At 46.0% G+C, this 16,012-nt stretch overlaps 1 protein-coding gene across 6 annotated transcripts in view; it reads left to right on the top strand.

The window, feature by feature from the left end:
- MAPKAP1 (MAPK associated protein 1) overlaps positions 1-16,012 on the top strand; it is an 87,798-nt gene that overhangs the window by 44,153 nt on the left and 27,633 nt on the right. For all 6 annotated transcript variants that reach the window (XM_064676509.1, XM_064676513.1, XM_064676512.1 and 3 more), the window contains one exon: positions 4,950-5,059. In XM_064676509.1, the coding sequence (XP_064532579.1) occupies positions 4,950-5,059 (110 nt within the window). The remainder of the gene's footprint in view (positions 1-4,949; positions 5,060-16,012) is intronic.

The following is a 16,012-nucleotide window of genomic DNA, read 5'->3' on the forward strand; positions in this document are numbered from 1 at the left end:
ATAAATCTGTACCATCATTAGGGCTTTTTCCCTTGGAAATTTTATTATTGCAACTTGACATACTCAGTCTAGTGGTGTTTCGAGGAGCTGTGGCTCAGCTGCCAGTTGGCACACAGAGCAAATTTGGCATGCAGATCCTCTGCTCTGTAGCACTTTTTTTCTGTTTTGATATTATGCTTAAATTGCTTTGACTATTATATACAAATTTTCAAAGCAGCACCCCTGCCATACCCAATAGTTTAAGATTTGAAACCTTTTTAAAATGTTCATTTACAAATTCAGCTCAAAACTCTGAAATGTGTTTTTCCTTGGACTACAGAAGCACTCCCCAAAAGGCCTCTTCCCAGTTTGTTACAGGGGGGTGGGTAATCTCCAAAGTACAGTTTAGAATATTCATGGCATGCAAATTTAAGATAGTGTAGGTGCCAAAGTTAAGAAGGTGGCTCCCAGGAGAGTGGAGAGGGAGGGGTGGGACCCCAAGAAAGGGGTCAAATGACTTGTCAGAGGTCTAAGGACAGTGACAGTGGTGTCAAAATGCAGCCAGTTAAACTCAGTAGTGCACAGAGCTATCCAAGACCAACCTGAGATGCACAAAAGCAGATCATTTAGGCTCAGAAGAAAAATTATGGCTGGCATAGTTCTGATTCCTATCACTGTGCACTTTGTCTTAAAAATTACCCAGCTTAAGTTAAGTCTATTGTGTCAGCTGGGATTTTTAGTCTTAACTCTGACTTTGTGCTGATCAAGTGGAAATCATTATTAGTCACTCCCGGGCACTTCCAGCCATGCCAGCTGGTTTTGCAGTGAGCTTTAAGTGCTATAAATTCCACTTCTGGAAAATAAATTCCACTTCTGCATTAAAAAAAAAAATCTAACCAACCAACAATTTTAAAAATCGCTCCAGATCGGAAAGGAGCTTTTGGGAAAGTTCGTTTCTCGTTTGGAACAGAAACCTTTTGTCCTTCCAGTGTTGGTTGTTTTATTCTGTGGTACGAATGGAGCCCGTGGAGGGACCCTGCCTGTTCCCATGGCACCTCAGCTCCGTGCCCCCAGCAGAGCCCAGCGTCAGCTCCTGCCTCTGCTGCTGTTTCCTTCTCCCTCTCCTGAACCTTGCCACCCTGGCTCCGGCGCCGAGGCTGTAAAAGAAGATGGAAAGCCAAGTTACCGCAGAATGATCACTATCATTAACATTCACGGGTGGTTCACTTATCATTCCTGACTGCACAGACATGGCAGCCGTTATGAAACGTCCACAGGTGTAGCACGATGATACATATTACATTGTGCCACAATGGATTTATGTATTCTGTAACAAAAGAAAAGTGTAATGAAAAAATACAGAAGGTAATCCTTTATTCCTCCACTGCACAATTTATCAGTAATGCCTGTGGATGATAAGTGCCAGGGATTTCCTTTGCTTGATTTAACCTTGTCACCCAGGTATGTTTTTGCAAAATGACAGAAAATACAAGCTAAGGAATTTCTTTGGCTTCCAATTTGCCAGCAGCACTTTTAATTGATTGACCAGCATCTGCTTGTCTGTCCTGTTTTCAGTGTGTTCACTTAAAATAAGGGTATCACACCTTAGCAGAGTGAGGTAAAACAGGTTGTTTGTAATTGCAATTAAGGATATGCTGGGACTGGGCTGAGTGAGGACAGTCCATGCCCATGGTCAGTGCAGTGCACCGGGGTGTGGAAAGGTGAGGTTGGTGCTTGTTTCTCCAGCAGAGCTTCCTGTGCTCTGGTCACACAGTGGAGGGTGTGGTGGATCAGTGGTGTTCCAGATAACCTGGTGCAGGGCGTGGCTCTGGGACACCCTGATGGTGTGTCCAGAGACAGGACAAGGAACAGTGACCAGAAACTAAACCACAAGTTCCACCTCAACATGAGGAAGAACTTCTTGCCATGGAGGGTGGCAGAGCACTGGAACAGCTGCCCAGGGAGGGTGTGGAGTCTCCCTCTCTGGAGACATTCAAAACCCACCTGTGTCATCTGCTTCAGGGGGTTGGACTGGATAATGTCCAGAGGTCCCTTCCAAACCCAACTGTTCTGTGGTTCTGTGGGGCTGCTTCTCTGAGCACAGGAAGCATGCTCTGACACGCTGGCCTGGCCCCAGGATGACGGCAGGAGCTCTTTGGTCTGGGCTAAAATCCACCCTCGGCTCAGATGTGTGGGTTTGCCGAGTGCTGAAATGTTGAATTGATATTCCTTGGTGCACTGTGAGAGGGAAACCAGTGCTGAGCGAGCCAGGGCAGGGGAAGGGAGAGTCGAGTGGCTAAACTGGGACAGGTTTGGGACCCTCTGGCTCTGCTCCAGAGCAAACAGCCAAGAGTTCACCAAAGCGGGTGCGCTCTGAGCTTCACTGCTCCTGCCAAGGGTTCGCTCACGGATCCCACACTAAATATAGTAAAACACAGAGCGTTTCTTATTTTGCTTTGATCAGTAAAATAAACTTTTAAAGATTGTTCTGGGATGAGATCCAGCTTCTGAGGCAAAGAATGGCCCTGGCTCAGGCAGGGGTTAGTAATGGAGTGTCAGGGAAATCAGTCTGACAGTTCTCAGGCCAGCTGCTCAATGGAAAGAATCAGCCGAGCTGGGATGGCCCGGAACACGAGCAGATCACAGCAGCCTGTGCTCTTTAGCAGCTGAAGTGTCAGGAACTGAAAGGGAATCTTCCATTTTCAGGATGTTCCCAGTCCATGAGTGGCCCTGAGCTGGTGCTCTCTGCCCTTGGAAGCTCTGTGCCTGGGAGGAACCCGGGCTGCTCCGGGGTGGGGGCTGCAGTGCCTGCTCTGTTTGGGGCAAAAAATGTTGAAAAGTGTTGTGTGCTAAGGAGAAAATTGTGACTGTTGTTTTGGCCATAGCAGGTTTTGGAGGACTTCCTTTGCCTTTGCTGTTTCTTTTTCCCCTGCAGTATTTTAATTTATTTCCCTGTGTTTTGGTTGGAGTTCCCTGGAAACTTGCTGTCAGTGTTGCAGAGCACTGTATGAATTACCTGGAGGCACCAGCTGTTGGGACGGCCCAGTCCAGTGTGCAGGGCTTTTCTTGTAGAACTTCACTGACAAGCATTGTGTTGCTTAAAGTGCAGAGGTAGTTTAGTTTCCTTTTTGTAATTATAATTGTAGAAGAGGTTTTTCACTTTTGAAAATCCCCTGAACCTCACTCAGCAGGTCAGCTGGGACTGGAGCTATGAGGCTTTTGGGGAGCGAGGGATCAGCCACGGCACTGCTGGGCAAAGGATGGGTGTTGTGTGGTGCTCGTGCACATCATGGCAGCTTCAGGGGAGAGTTGCTCCTCAGTGAAGGGCTTGGGAAGGTCTCTGCTCACTGCACAGTGTTGGTTGGAGGCCCTGTGCCCTGGGGCTGTTCCAGGACAGCAGTGTCACTCCCTCCTCCTGTGGAGCAACGGGCTCAGTTCTGCTCCTGCTGCACTGAACACACGGCAGGAACAGAGGGAAAGTAGGTGCATTAAAAGGTTGGGAATATTTGGTTTGAAGACGAGTAAGATAGAGTTATAAATAATAAATTGTCTGGAGAACATAAATTTGGGGCTTTTAGGCAGTTTCATTTTGCCAGGAACAAAGGGAATTGAAAATGAAATTCAGATGAGACCAATGCACAACCGAGGAGAGGGAAACGACATTGTACACCAGGGATGGGGGACATCTCTGTGGGGCTCAGAGCTGGGCTGGGCTGATGGCCCCCAGAGCATGAGTGGCTGCAGGACAGTGAGCTGTGGCCAGCACGTGCCCAGACAGGGGGTTCCTGACCCCAGTGTCAGGCCCCCTGAGCGGCTCCGAGCGCTCTCAGCATGTACTGAGGGCTCAGAGTTATCATCTGTCCATCCCAGCGTGGGCTGGGGGTGCCACATCTGATGTGACCTGACCTCCAGCCTCTAGTCCCAGAATTTGTGTCTCAAAGTGACATGTAGTAATGTGGGCTTGTTTTTCAGGATATACTTGTGTTGCTTGGATTGCTTTTGACTGCCAGTTGCTTTTAAAAATATTCCAGCTGTGATGTTCATATAGAGCTCTGCTCCCTGATTAAAATTCCTGGTTGCCAGATACAAAGCTCCTCCTCCTCCTGCCCAAATAGCTTTGCAAACCACTTTTTTCCATGCAGAGCAGTCTCTCCAGTGGGAGCCTTCAGCTCTCGGATTTCCCTGGAACTGTCTGCAGTGACATCTACTGACACGAGCCGAGACTGACTGCGAGGGCTAAGGGGCAAAATTCACTGACACGCTCATCCAGTGTCTCTTCTATTATGTTGTCATCTTCTCTGCTTCCCAGTGGTGCCCTCTCAGTGTTTGGCAGCAGTACCCCCACAGCCATCCCTGTGCTCTTTGCAGTCCTTCCCCCTGTGTGGCCTCTCCCACGGGCAATGGCCAGGACAAGGACCCACTGCCATGGACCTTTATGGGAGATTTTGTGCCATTGTATTCACAAAAATGTGTCCAAAGAAAGCCCCTTACTTAGGTTTAAAATAATGCATTGAGATAATACCTTGATAGTGCTGCAAAGCTGCTGTCACCTCACTGAGGGTTGTTCTACCACTTCTCCCTAATGGTTTGTTACGTGTGGGACACGGATGAAAATGCCACTGCAAACTGCTGCTGTGTTATGTGCTGTAAAACACTCCACAGACACGTACTGAGGGACTGAGGAGCCCCCCAGGTACATTGGCTCATCTTTCTCTCTGATGCTGAACACAAAGTGATTAAAAATAACAATAAATTAGGAAAATCCACACACCCCTCGAATGGCAATCTATTTTCTCTGGTTTTGTCTTTGCCTTGCTAAGGGAGTTTGCTCAGTTTCTCCTTTTAACTTCCCTTTCCAGCCCATCTTCGTTAACCGTGTGCTAACGAGTGCTTTGCTTGAAGCTAACGAGGACTGCGGGAGCTGCCGGTGATGATTGTTTTGTAAAACTGCATGTGCATCTGTCTTGCAGAAATGCTGCTCATGGATTCTCACTTATTCAGGTGGACAGTATGAAGGTCACCATGAAGGATATCTTACAAAAGGCCTTAAAGAGAAGGAAGGGATCACAGAGAGGCTCAGGTGGGTTGTTTATCGTATTTTCTGGAGGGCAAGGTGTTTTCTCCACGAGCATATTTTATATCTCTTTTTAATTGTTGTGAATGCTGCACAGGTTTTGGGGGGGGTTGTGTCCCAGCCCCACTCACAGCAGTTCTGTGCACAGGTTTGTGTTCTCAATGCTGGCACAAAGCTGACAGTGCAGGAGCTGCATAATGTTTGCTGCAGAGCAGTATATCCATTCCTGCAAATATTTATTTATAATAACAAAGCCATTTGCATTCGAGTCCAGCTCATGGTAATTTGGGATGATGGGTGGAAGTACAGTGAGTCCAACCCATGGTAGAGTTTGTATATATACTTTTAATTTATGTAAGAAAATGATGCTTAGTATGATTTTAAATAATTTCAAGGATTTGTCGTTACTTGTAGAGAAAAAGAAAAATTTACTTTCTGCAATGTTGTCCGAGTAGTGCTGTTACAGTTAAGGCATATCAGGATTTAAAAAAAGAAAATGTACAGTGCTTGCAATTCTGTTTTAGAGCAATTCTTTTCTGGGGGGAGATGTGCATTCACATATATGTTAGTGTATATATTTCAAAAGTATAAGGCTGAGAGATCCTTCCAGCAACAAGAAATAATTACTGAGAGAAATTGCACCAAGTCTTGTCACGCAACAAAGGAACTTTAATATAAACCCATCTATATAGTGGGGAAAGATAAGGATCTTGTCTTTGTAAATGAATGAAACCTCCTTATACACCCTCAGTTTTAACTATGGGAAAAGAAAATAAACCCTGTTCTCTTTAGAAAAAGTAGTTCAGTGCAGTTTTTAAACGCGTGTATAATCTGTCATGGATTTAATTAGCTATCTTCAGATGAGAGCTGAAGTTTTAATAAAAGTTAGAAGAGATAACACAGTGAAGGACACGGATGAGCTGTCTCAAGGCCATATTCCAAGGGAACGATAAGAGCTGTAAAAAATGGCAGAGAAGAGCAATTGAATGGAGCAATGAAAATCTGATTCTCGTAAAAAAAAAAAGGGGGGGGTTGAGAGGAGCAGTGCTGGTGGGGGTGGAGAGGAGCCCCGCCAGTCTGCAGCAATTTGGAGGGTGGCCAGGAGCCATCGCTCACCCTCGGCTGCGGCGCCGCCGTCCAGATGTGCCAACGGCACGTCCCGGCCCTTGCCAGCTGACTGCGCCGTGTGATAACCAGCTCTCTGGATGCCCATCACTGGCCGCAGAGATAGAATTAAATGATGATGATCTTCCCACAAGTTGGGAGAGGAAACAATGCATATAAATCTTGATTTCATCTCAGCGTGAGAAGTCTTTATCCATCATCACTCATAATGAACAAGTCGTTAGCGGCGATGAATGGTGGTGGGGTTTTTTCGAACACCTCTTTTGTTCACTTTTTGGGTGACTTTTATTTATTTCCTGGGGTCAGATTTCCCTTCCCTGAAGGGAGGTCGCTAAAGGATTCACTTAGCTCAGTCTTTAGACTGCTTCCTCCCTTCGTGTAACAGATGTTTTTCTCCTTATCCATTTGAAATTTGTTTCTGCTTTAATTTTGTTACTTTTGCTCAGTGGTTTAGCAAAGGAATGGACCTGGCATTTGTTCCTTCAGCTAATACAGTCACTTCTGCTGCCTTGGCCCTCCTGCTCAGAGCCCTTTGCAGGAACAGAGTATGTAGGCATGTGTGTGTCCGCTGCAGGGGTTAATTATATAAGAAATCATTTAAATTTACTTTTTATAAATTATCCATGTGACATCTCACCTCTTTGAAATATGACCAGCACCCCTGCTGGGGTTATAACCACAGTGGAAATCACAACTACAAACCACTTGGTTACTTACAGGCATATTTCCATGGGAACATGTGATTGGATTTTTGGAATAGTTGGTGTTTGCAGGTTTTGGTTACATTTGTGTCCAGACACAGGCAGAATTCCGACTTGCAGCTGGAAGGTCCATGCACTGGGGTCACTGTGAGCAGAATGCTCACTCTGGGAAGACTCTTGCTAGAATTCCCAAATTACTGAGTTTCATAAATTTAACTGCTGGTGAGCGCTCATGATGTGCTATTGGAACTGCCCTGTGATACTGGCACGTGGCTGAAGAGCCTCCTCAGATCAGGTATTTGTGTGTTAAATTGGTAAATCAGAAATTTTTATTAGAATTGTCTTCCCTTATCCAAAACTTCCCTTATTCTCCATTATTTCCCTTACTCACAAGTGTGATTTATCAGGCTTGGGGGGCAGGGGGGCTTAGGAGGATCTTGCTGTCATCTTAAAAGCAGCAGCACTTGCAGCTGTGTGCACAGAGGGGTCCTGCCCACACAGCCCTCTGGATCCAGGCAGGACCCATCTGCCCTGAGCTGGGAATGCTGCTGGGCTGAGGGCAGGGAGAACCCAGGATGCCACCACCGTGCACACAGAGAGACTGGAGCAGGAGTAGGAAAAGATTTTGTCATTGTTCCTCATCTACCACCAGATTCTTTGTAATTGGAGAGGATGTGCCTCTCACTTTCCCTGGGAGATGCAGGGATAAATGGAATTGCAGATCAGACCATTAGCACAGCACGGGCCTGTGCCAGGGTGGTTCGGGTCATTATTAAGCAGTGGATTAGGATGTCAAAGTTCTGAATAAAAGATAAGACATAATTTAGGAGAAGCATTTCTCCTCACTCAGCAATGCTTCCTTTAAAGCTGATTGTTCTGATTTTTAAAAAGTCGTTACCAAAAATAGACTGAACGTGTTTATTTAAAGTTTTTGGAATAGTTAAATAAAGCTGAAATGCCCATGAGCTTTTCTGCCTGTTTTCAATGGGCCTCCAGACAAGCCCTCCCAGGACAAATTAATGTATTATTGTTACAGCTTGTGCTGTTTTCAGGCACTGGTAGAAGCAGTTGCTTTCTGACCTGTTTTCACCACTGACTTACAGGACATTTTTCAAACTGGTCCTAAGTTGATAGGAAAGTGCAAACCTAGGTCGGCTATTTTGGGTGAGGAAGAATTTGAGGAATTCCTCTTGTACAGTTAGGAAGGGTTTGTTCAGCATGACCAGGGCTAAAACATTAGATTATTTTCACCTAAATACTTTATTCAGCCAGTAAAGATTATTTGTTGCAGGAAGATACAGGTTAGTAGGAGACAGAAGTGGGATACAACCTTTGCTTCATAGAAAGGCACCTGAAAAAATGGAAGCAATATTCTGACTGTGCCTAGCTCTGTTTAGATAGAATTATTGCAAACCGTTCAAACTATTCCACGTTCCTTGCAATTTTCCTTTCTTAGTGTCTCAAGGCTTTTGACATATGAACTCTGACCATTTTTAAATAATAATTTTTGAGTCAGTCAAGGGGAAACGTGGGTGGTGAAATAACCTGGATGTTTTGTAGCTGAGAGAGCCATGGCCCCAAGTCCTTTCCCAGAGGATGTGGTGGTCCTGAAGCAGGGCTGTGGGAGCCTGGTGACCCATCCCACCACAGGCAGCCGTGGGAGGTTAATGGGAATGCTGGATCATCTCCTGCCGTGTTCCCAAATAACCAACTGGGAGAAGTACATGGGAATGGCTGCAAGTTAGGGAAAATCCTCTAACAACCAGTTAGTGCTGCATACTGGAGAAGATAAATCTGCAGAGGAAATCGTTGAGGCAGATGTTTAATTAGTTGGAGCCAGGCTGGATAAATCAGGATAGGAGCTGTCTGTGCAGATATGCCGGTGTGCCTTGCCTTCCTCTGGGCTGGTGTCACTGGCTTTAAAAACAAACTGTTCTTTTTGCTGAGGAAAGAGGCAGCAGAAAGAGTCATATAACCTCTCGCTTACTGTAATGGATTCCCCTGTGTACACTCATAAAATAGAAAATGTAATTGATGTTTTCTTATGGTAATGAAAACTAACGAAGTCGAATACTTTATCATCAATTTGTTTAACCTATTGCCTGCTCAGCAGTGTGTATTGCACAGGCATATTTTATGGCATGGCTGGAAATAAAACACTCCTGGTTGTGGGATGAGCTCCTAGAGGAGACTGGTCTAATCTGGGATGGACCACCATGAAGGGGGCTCAGGAATCACTTGTGTGAGAGGGTTTTCTGAAAATAGCCTGAATGGGAGAGAAGGTGCCTGAGGACAGGGCAGTGCCCCAGCCACGGTGGGCAGGGCTGTGGGAGGAGAACTGGAAGCTCCATCAGTGCTGCAGGGACCTGGCTGGTCTTGGCATGGGCCTGGCAGTGCCGAGGTTCTGGGATATCAGCCCCTGGAGAACCCCGCTGTCCACAGGTAGTTCAAGGATTGTTGTGTATAATCCTGCTGTGCCTGCATCTCCTGGAGACACTGCTCTGAGCACTCCAGCAGCCAGTAGTGTAAATATAAAATCTCTCCTCAGTGTGGCAGATCTGCAGAAGGAGAGTCACCTGCTGGAGATGGGGAGCGTAAGAACTTCCCGCTCTCCCGGAATTCAGCAGTGAAAATGTCGGATACGGTGCTGTCTGGATTTTGGGCAGCTGTAATAACCAAGTCCTGAAAAGCTGTTCTAGAAGTGAGATCTGGGTGTTTTAGTACTTGATGTAATTCTGCTCCCCAGAGATTAGTTACAGTCTCAATAACTCCTGGAGCAAGTAGCTGTTAGGCATGCTTAAAAATCCCAGCCTCGGGCTTGGCAGAGGAAGTTTTGTGGGTTGTACAGATCATGTTGCAGAACTGTGAAACACCATTATCCCTAGAACTTGATTTGCTTTATTGGGAAATGATTTTCCTGGGCAACGAATCTGGTGGTCTTACTTTCACCAACACTCAGGTGTATTAACACCCCCATTAACACATAAGGGATTTGGTTTGTGGTAGATGTGCATTTTAAATCCTGCTTTTTGGGAGGGCTGAGTTGGCCCAGAGAAGGCTCAGTTGGCCCAGGGAAGGCTCAGTTGGCCCAGGGAAGGCACAGTGTTTCCCAGGTGGAACACAAAGCCCTGTGCTCCCATCCCATGGCTCAGCAGAGGCTGGGGCTGACAGCAGCCCACGGGGTGCAGCAGGCAAGGAGATCTTATCAGGCTTTTTATGTCTGCACTGAAGCCTGCATTCAGTATTCCCTATAAAATATGTTTGCATGGATTACGATTTTAAGAACATAAGAGAGATGATGACTTCATCCTTGATACTTCATGTGTCTTGATGCCATGGTGATTCTCAAATTAAATATGTGCAGGAACTATGTGTACACTTGGAAGTTATCTCCCTGCCTGTGAGCTGTCTCATTCCCGCTGCTCTTCAACAAACACATTCCCTGGGATGCCAGTTGCCTTCTCCTCCAGAGCTCAACTGAATGGACTATAAATACTAATGTAAAGAAAATAAGAATGCAGAGAGAATGTGTGCAGAGGCTTTGTTTTCAAACAAATTAAGCATCTATGTCATTATATAAAAACCAAATGTTCTTAGAAGGAGATGAGAGACAAAACTGAACATAAAATGCTGAAATGTTGGAATAATCCTGCCTGTTCCTGGTCCCTGTCAGCCTCTCTTCATCTGAAATTTCTTGTGAACAGAGAAGTCTCAACTGATTAATCATGTCTGATTTTAGGTAGAAATTCTTTGCAGGGTGAACATGCTACTGATTATTATTTAATAGCTGCCTCCAACTGCAAACATCCCCGGACCAGAAAGGCTCAGTCCTTTTAAGAACAAAATGCTCTACAAGTTTAATTGTTATAAACAAAACCTTCTGCCAACATTGCACAGACGTGACCTGTATTTTCCGTAGGTTAGAGGGAGAGTTATTAGCTCAGTGTTCTGTGAGTTTGGAGAAAGACTAATACTTTTTCTATAAATGAAAACAGCTGCTTTGCAATAACATTCAAGTTCCTAACAGCTGTCAACCATTGCTTTTTGCATTCTTTAAAATGTGTAAAGTGACCAAAAATAGTCTAAAATAATCTTCCTGGTCTGTTTAAGTGTATTATCCCACTGCCACAGGAAGCTGGATAATAAGGAAAGAGAAAGTTTCAAGAAAGAGGAATAGGACATAAAAATAAGTCTCCGTATCATATTTTAGTCTCTAGACCAGAATCAGAGAATTACAGCTGCCAAGGCCAGGGAAAGGAGCCTGTTCCATCCCCAGGTTCCTGGGAGCACAGGCTGTTACAGACCCAGGGTTTGTGGGGTTGATTATTCCTGTGGTTCAGATTTGTTCACCCAAAGTTTAAGTTATCCCTCAGAACTTGGACTCTCAGATGAGGAGTTCTGCTTAGGGCTCATCTTTGTTGGGGGAGCAGCCAGGGAGGAGAGACCTGAGCTGTGTCTGAAAATTCACCTTCTGACGTGTCAGGGACAACACCACTTCTAATGTCAAATTTCATGACTTAAACTGTTCCAAAACAGTTTCTGGAGGAGCCATGGGTCTCGCTGGGGTTTTCCTTCCTCATCCCATCTTGTTGGAAGGGGAATGGGACAAAAAGAAATGTCCGGAAAGGGAGATGTGTGTGTGTTTTGATTGCACATATATGTATTTATTCATAAATTTTAAAAAGGAGAATTAAGAAGATAAAAGAAACTATGTAAAAACACAGCCTTGTGATTAAAGCATTTTTAAGAGATAAACTACAGTTAGGATAAACTGTCATTAAATTTTGATACTGTCATGGAGTGATGGTAACTGAGGAGTTTAAATTTAAAAGTAAATATGTTCGAGTAGGCGATGCATATGTTGGCTCTGACTCTTTCCGGGATGGAAGCCCCAGCATCTGTGACAGTGAAAAGCCAATTAATTTGTATTTCCTTGTGTTCACATGCATGCTTTTCTGCTTAATGGTAGTTGTGAGTTTCTCTGGCTCCAAGTGCTTTGTTTTGGATCATTACAGCATCCCTGTGGAGCCTGGTGCCCCAGTTATGAATGGCTTTACCTGGAAATACTTCAACAATCCTGGATTTCCTTGCACTAAGCTGTTTATATCAGCAGGATTTACATTAAAGAGAACACCAGTATTTGTAGATCCTTGCTCAGGTCCCTGTCCAGGTGTGAGTGGAAGCACAGCCCTGTTGCTCCAGCTCCTCCCCACTGCGCGGTGCTGTGGGGGTCAGGAGCTGCCTGGTTCCTCCAGGTCGGGCCCCCCATGTCCACACTCAGCACCCTGTGCCCAGGAGTCCCAGAGCTGGGCTTGGCTCTGTGCTCCCTGCTGGCCATTCCTCTGGGAAGGGAAGGGTTGCTCACGGCTCGTTTTTGTGGGATAATTCCCGCAGCAGGATGGATGTGCAGGGTGAGCCCCTCGGAGTGGAGAGAGCTGGGAATGGTTTCCTTCTGCCTCCAAACTGCAGCTCTGCTCTGCAGTGGGGATGATTTATTCCACAAGCCCTTTCTCCCCAGGCTGCTGACGCTGAGCAGACCCGGGCGTGCCGGGGTCAGGGGTGTTGGTGTGCACGGGAATAAAGTTTGAATAGTTGTTCAGAATAGCAACGGCTCGTTACCCCATGCTTTGGGCTGGTGGGGGGCTGGACATCAACCTGGATGGGTGAGGGGAATTTTTCATGCCTGGCCTCTGAAACAAAAGTGAAATATTGAACAAAGTCTATTTTGGAGCTGTTGGTATTGAAATCGTACAGTTATTGGTTCTTCTGGATTGGTAGTAATGCTGTAATTTATGTGATATTTTAAATTGTGCAGCTCAGTGTTTGGGTGACTGAGACTTTTGTGTTTGTTTCATCCATGATGATGAACGGAGCCTGTGCTGGTACCTGGCATCTTTATGGGCACTGCTTGGTTTTTGTGAACCCTCGAGTGCCTCGTCTGGGTGGCTGTGCTGCCCTGAGCTGCAGATCCATCCTGGGCCAGGGAAAAGCACCTTTGTCACTTGATAACCCAGGCAGTGAGGAGAGGGCTCGTGCTGATGTGTCCTGAATGCCCACCCGAGGCTGGGCCCCAGGATGGCCCCCTTGGGGCCCATTGCAGGTGCCCATGGCCAGGGCATGGGAGCATTCACTGCCCTCTGCCTCCCCTCCCAGAGCTGGGAGTTAAAACAAAATCTCTGTGTTGTGTTTCTGCTATAGGTGCTTTACCACATGATGATTTTGTCTCCTCTCAGCTTTATTTAGAGCTACATATAGCTAATGCAAAAACGTGGCAATTAAATAAAATTCTTCTGTTGGTGCTATGCACAGCCTGGTTTGCTGCTGGCCATGCTGCACGTTTGCTGTTCCACAGAAAAGCAATCCAGAAATGAAGTGTTTGTTTCTTTTTAAGGGGCTTTTGACTAAATTCTTTAATTTCACTGGCTGTCAAGGTAGTGTTAAGTAAAATAGGTTTGAACTGCTGTAGTTTTTGTGTACTGGACTAGATGTCAGAAACCTTTGCCATCACTGGAAATTCTGTCACTCTGGATTTACTATCTGTTTCCCACAGCTGAATTCCTGAGCAGTGTGATTTAACACCTTGGCTCTCCATCAGCCGGGCCTGGCATTTATTTGAATGCATTACACCACTGGTTTCCATAAACTATTTTACAATTGTTTCATATAAATGACTGTTTATTTCTACAAAAACCATCTGTATTTCTATGGAGAGCAGCAGATAACTGTGTGTAAAATTCAGTAATGTCACAACAGTGCAAGTTAAGGAAAACCAGATTGGACTGAAAAAACCCTCTTGTGCTTGTGCATGATGTTAAAAGTTTGTTTTCACTATTTAAATATCTTTATTTATTAACCAGTATTTGCATTGGTAATGATAAAATCTTTATTCCACTTCAGAGGTGTTGAGGGGCTTTGGGGGTTTTTAGCAGATAAACAGATTTAAGATGTCCTCACAGCAGCAGGATTGGAGATGTAAACATTCTGCTCTGCAGCCAGTTCCTCTCTCACTGTTTACATATTTTCTGTTGTTTTATTGTCATTGCCAAGCACACAATGGAATCCTGCCCCTTCTGTCATGTTCTAAGAAAAATCCCACAGAAGGAGGCCTGAGCCCTCTCCCTGTTCCCACTTTGTCTGCTCTCCACAGTGGGTTGATCCTGCTCCTCCCTCAGCCCTTTTGGTTTATGATCCTGGGCCAGGGGCCGTGTCCAGCACTGACTGGGAGCTGGGGTTCCCCCAAGCCTCCCTGGGAGGACGAGGCATTGCCTCGGTTTCCCTCCTCCCAGCCAGCACCCAAGGAGCCTCCACACTGAGCTATTTTAGTTCCTCCATCTGCTGCCCATGTGCTGGCAGAGGGAACGCTGGAATCCAGCAGTCTTACACTTAGCACGACTGATACTTTCTGACAGACTATTTGAAATGATAGAAATACATAAATCTCCTCTTTTTTATGACCTTGTAATAGCTGCAACATATTTCCAGCAAATATTTTCTATAGCAATAATAAAAAAAGCGATAACAAAAAAATAAATATAAATATAGTTTAAACTCGTGCAGAATCGCGCTTTCAAAGCCCAGGGATGGAGCAGCGAGGCAATAAATCACAAATCCTTGTGAAAGGAGGGACTTGGAAAAGGAAAGTCCCATAGACATCAACATTAAGTGTTTAGCAACAGTTTTCTTTGGACTGCTCTGCTGTCTGTGTTCTGCCCGTGGACAGAGCCGAGGCACAGCTCACTTCTCCTTTCCTTGTTCCCTCCTGCATCAGCCGCTGTGGCTGTTCAGCCATGGCTGCCTGACTGTCCACACTTCACATTTTTCATCTGTTATTTCCTTCGCCCAGAGAAGCTGTGGCTGCCCCTGGATCCCTGGAAGTGTCCAAGGCCGGGTTGGATGGGGCTTGGAGCCACCTGGGCCAGTGGAAGGTGTCCCTGTCCGTGCCAGCTTTAAGGACCCTCCCAAGGTGGACTGTTCTGGGATTTGGTGGTTGCAGCAAACCCTGTGAGCAGCAGCAGTGCCTGGGCCATGGCAGAGGTCAGGTATGAGGTGCTGCACCATCAGTCCAGTGTGTACACCACCAGTCCAGTGTGTACACCCTCAGTCCAGTGTGTACACCCTCAGTCCAGTGTATACACCCTCAGTCCAGTGTATACACCCTCAGTCCAGTGTGTACACCCTCAGTCCAGTGTGTACACCACCAGTACAGTGTGTACACCACCAGTCCAGTGTGTACACCCTCAGTCCAGTGTATACACCACCAGTACAGTGTGTACACCCTCAGTCCAGTGTGTACACCACCAGTCCAGTGTATACACCACCAGTCCAGTGTGTACACCCTCAGTCCAGTGTGTACACCCTCAGTCCAGTGTATACACCATGTGTACACCACCAGTCCAGTGTATACACCCTCAGTCCAGTGTGTACACCCTCAGTCCAGTGTATACACCCTCAGTCCAGTGTATAACACCCTCAGTCCAGTGTGTACACCCTCAGTCCAGTGTGTACACCCTCAGTCCAGTGTGTACACCCTCAGTCCAGTGTATAACACGTTGCTCACACCTGCTGCTCTCAGGTCTGGGTGCTGACAGGGGTTTGTTGAAGGCATCCAAGGAGAGAGTGGTTTGTCTGGGCTTCCTCACCAGGCAAACTGTGAAACTGCAACACAAACCCGTAGCAAAGAGTAGAATTAGTGGATGACATGTGGACAAATGCAATATCCAGGGGCCAGACATGGGCACGGCTTTGGCAGAGCAGGTCAAGCTCCAACGCTGTGAGCAGGCTGGGAGAAGCCAGAGACATCTGAATAGGATGGTTGGGTTTTCCATGGCAGGCTTAGATTTCCAAAAAAGATTTGACAGAGGCTCATAAAGCAATTAAGCTGTCACAGGATGAGAAGGAGGATCTTCACGTGGATTAATAATTGATTAAAAGACAGGAAACAAAGAATAGGAATAATGGCCCTGGGTGATTAGTAACTAGGTTACTGGTGGAGCTCCAGTGGAACTGGTGGAACCTGCATTGTTTGTTATTGTGGGGCATGGAAAGGATGTGAATGCTGATGTGACAAAATGTGCTGTTGTTACAAAAGAGGTAAGAATAGTGCAAATAAAAGCTGTCTGTGAAGCACTGCAGA

Source organism: Pseudopipra pipra, chromosome 20 (genome assembly GCF_036250125.1).
Source record: "Pseudopipra pipra isolate bDixPip1 chromosome 20, bDixPip1.hap1, whole genome shotgun sequence".
In the NCBI taxonomy this organism is placed as follows: Eukaryota; Metazoa; Chordata; class Aves; order Passeriformes; family Pipridae; genus Pseudopipra; species Pseudopipra pipra.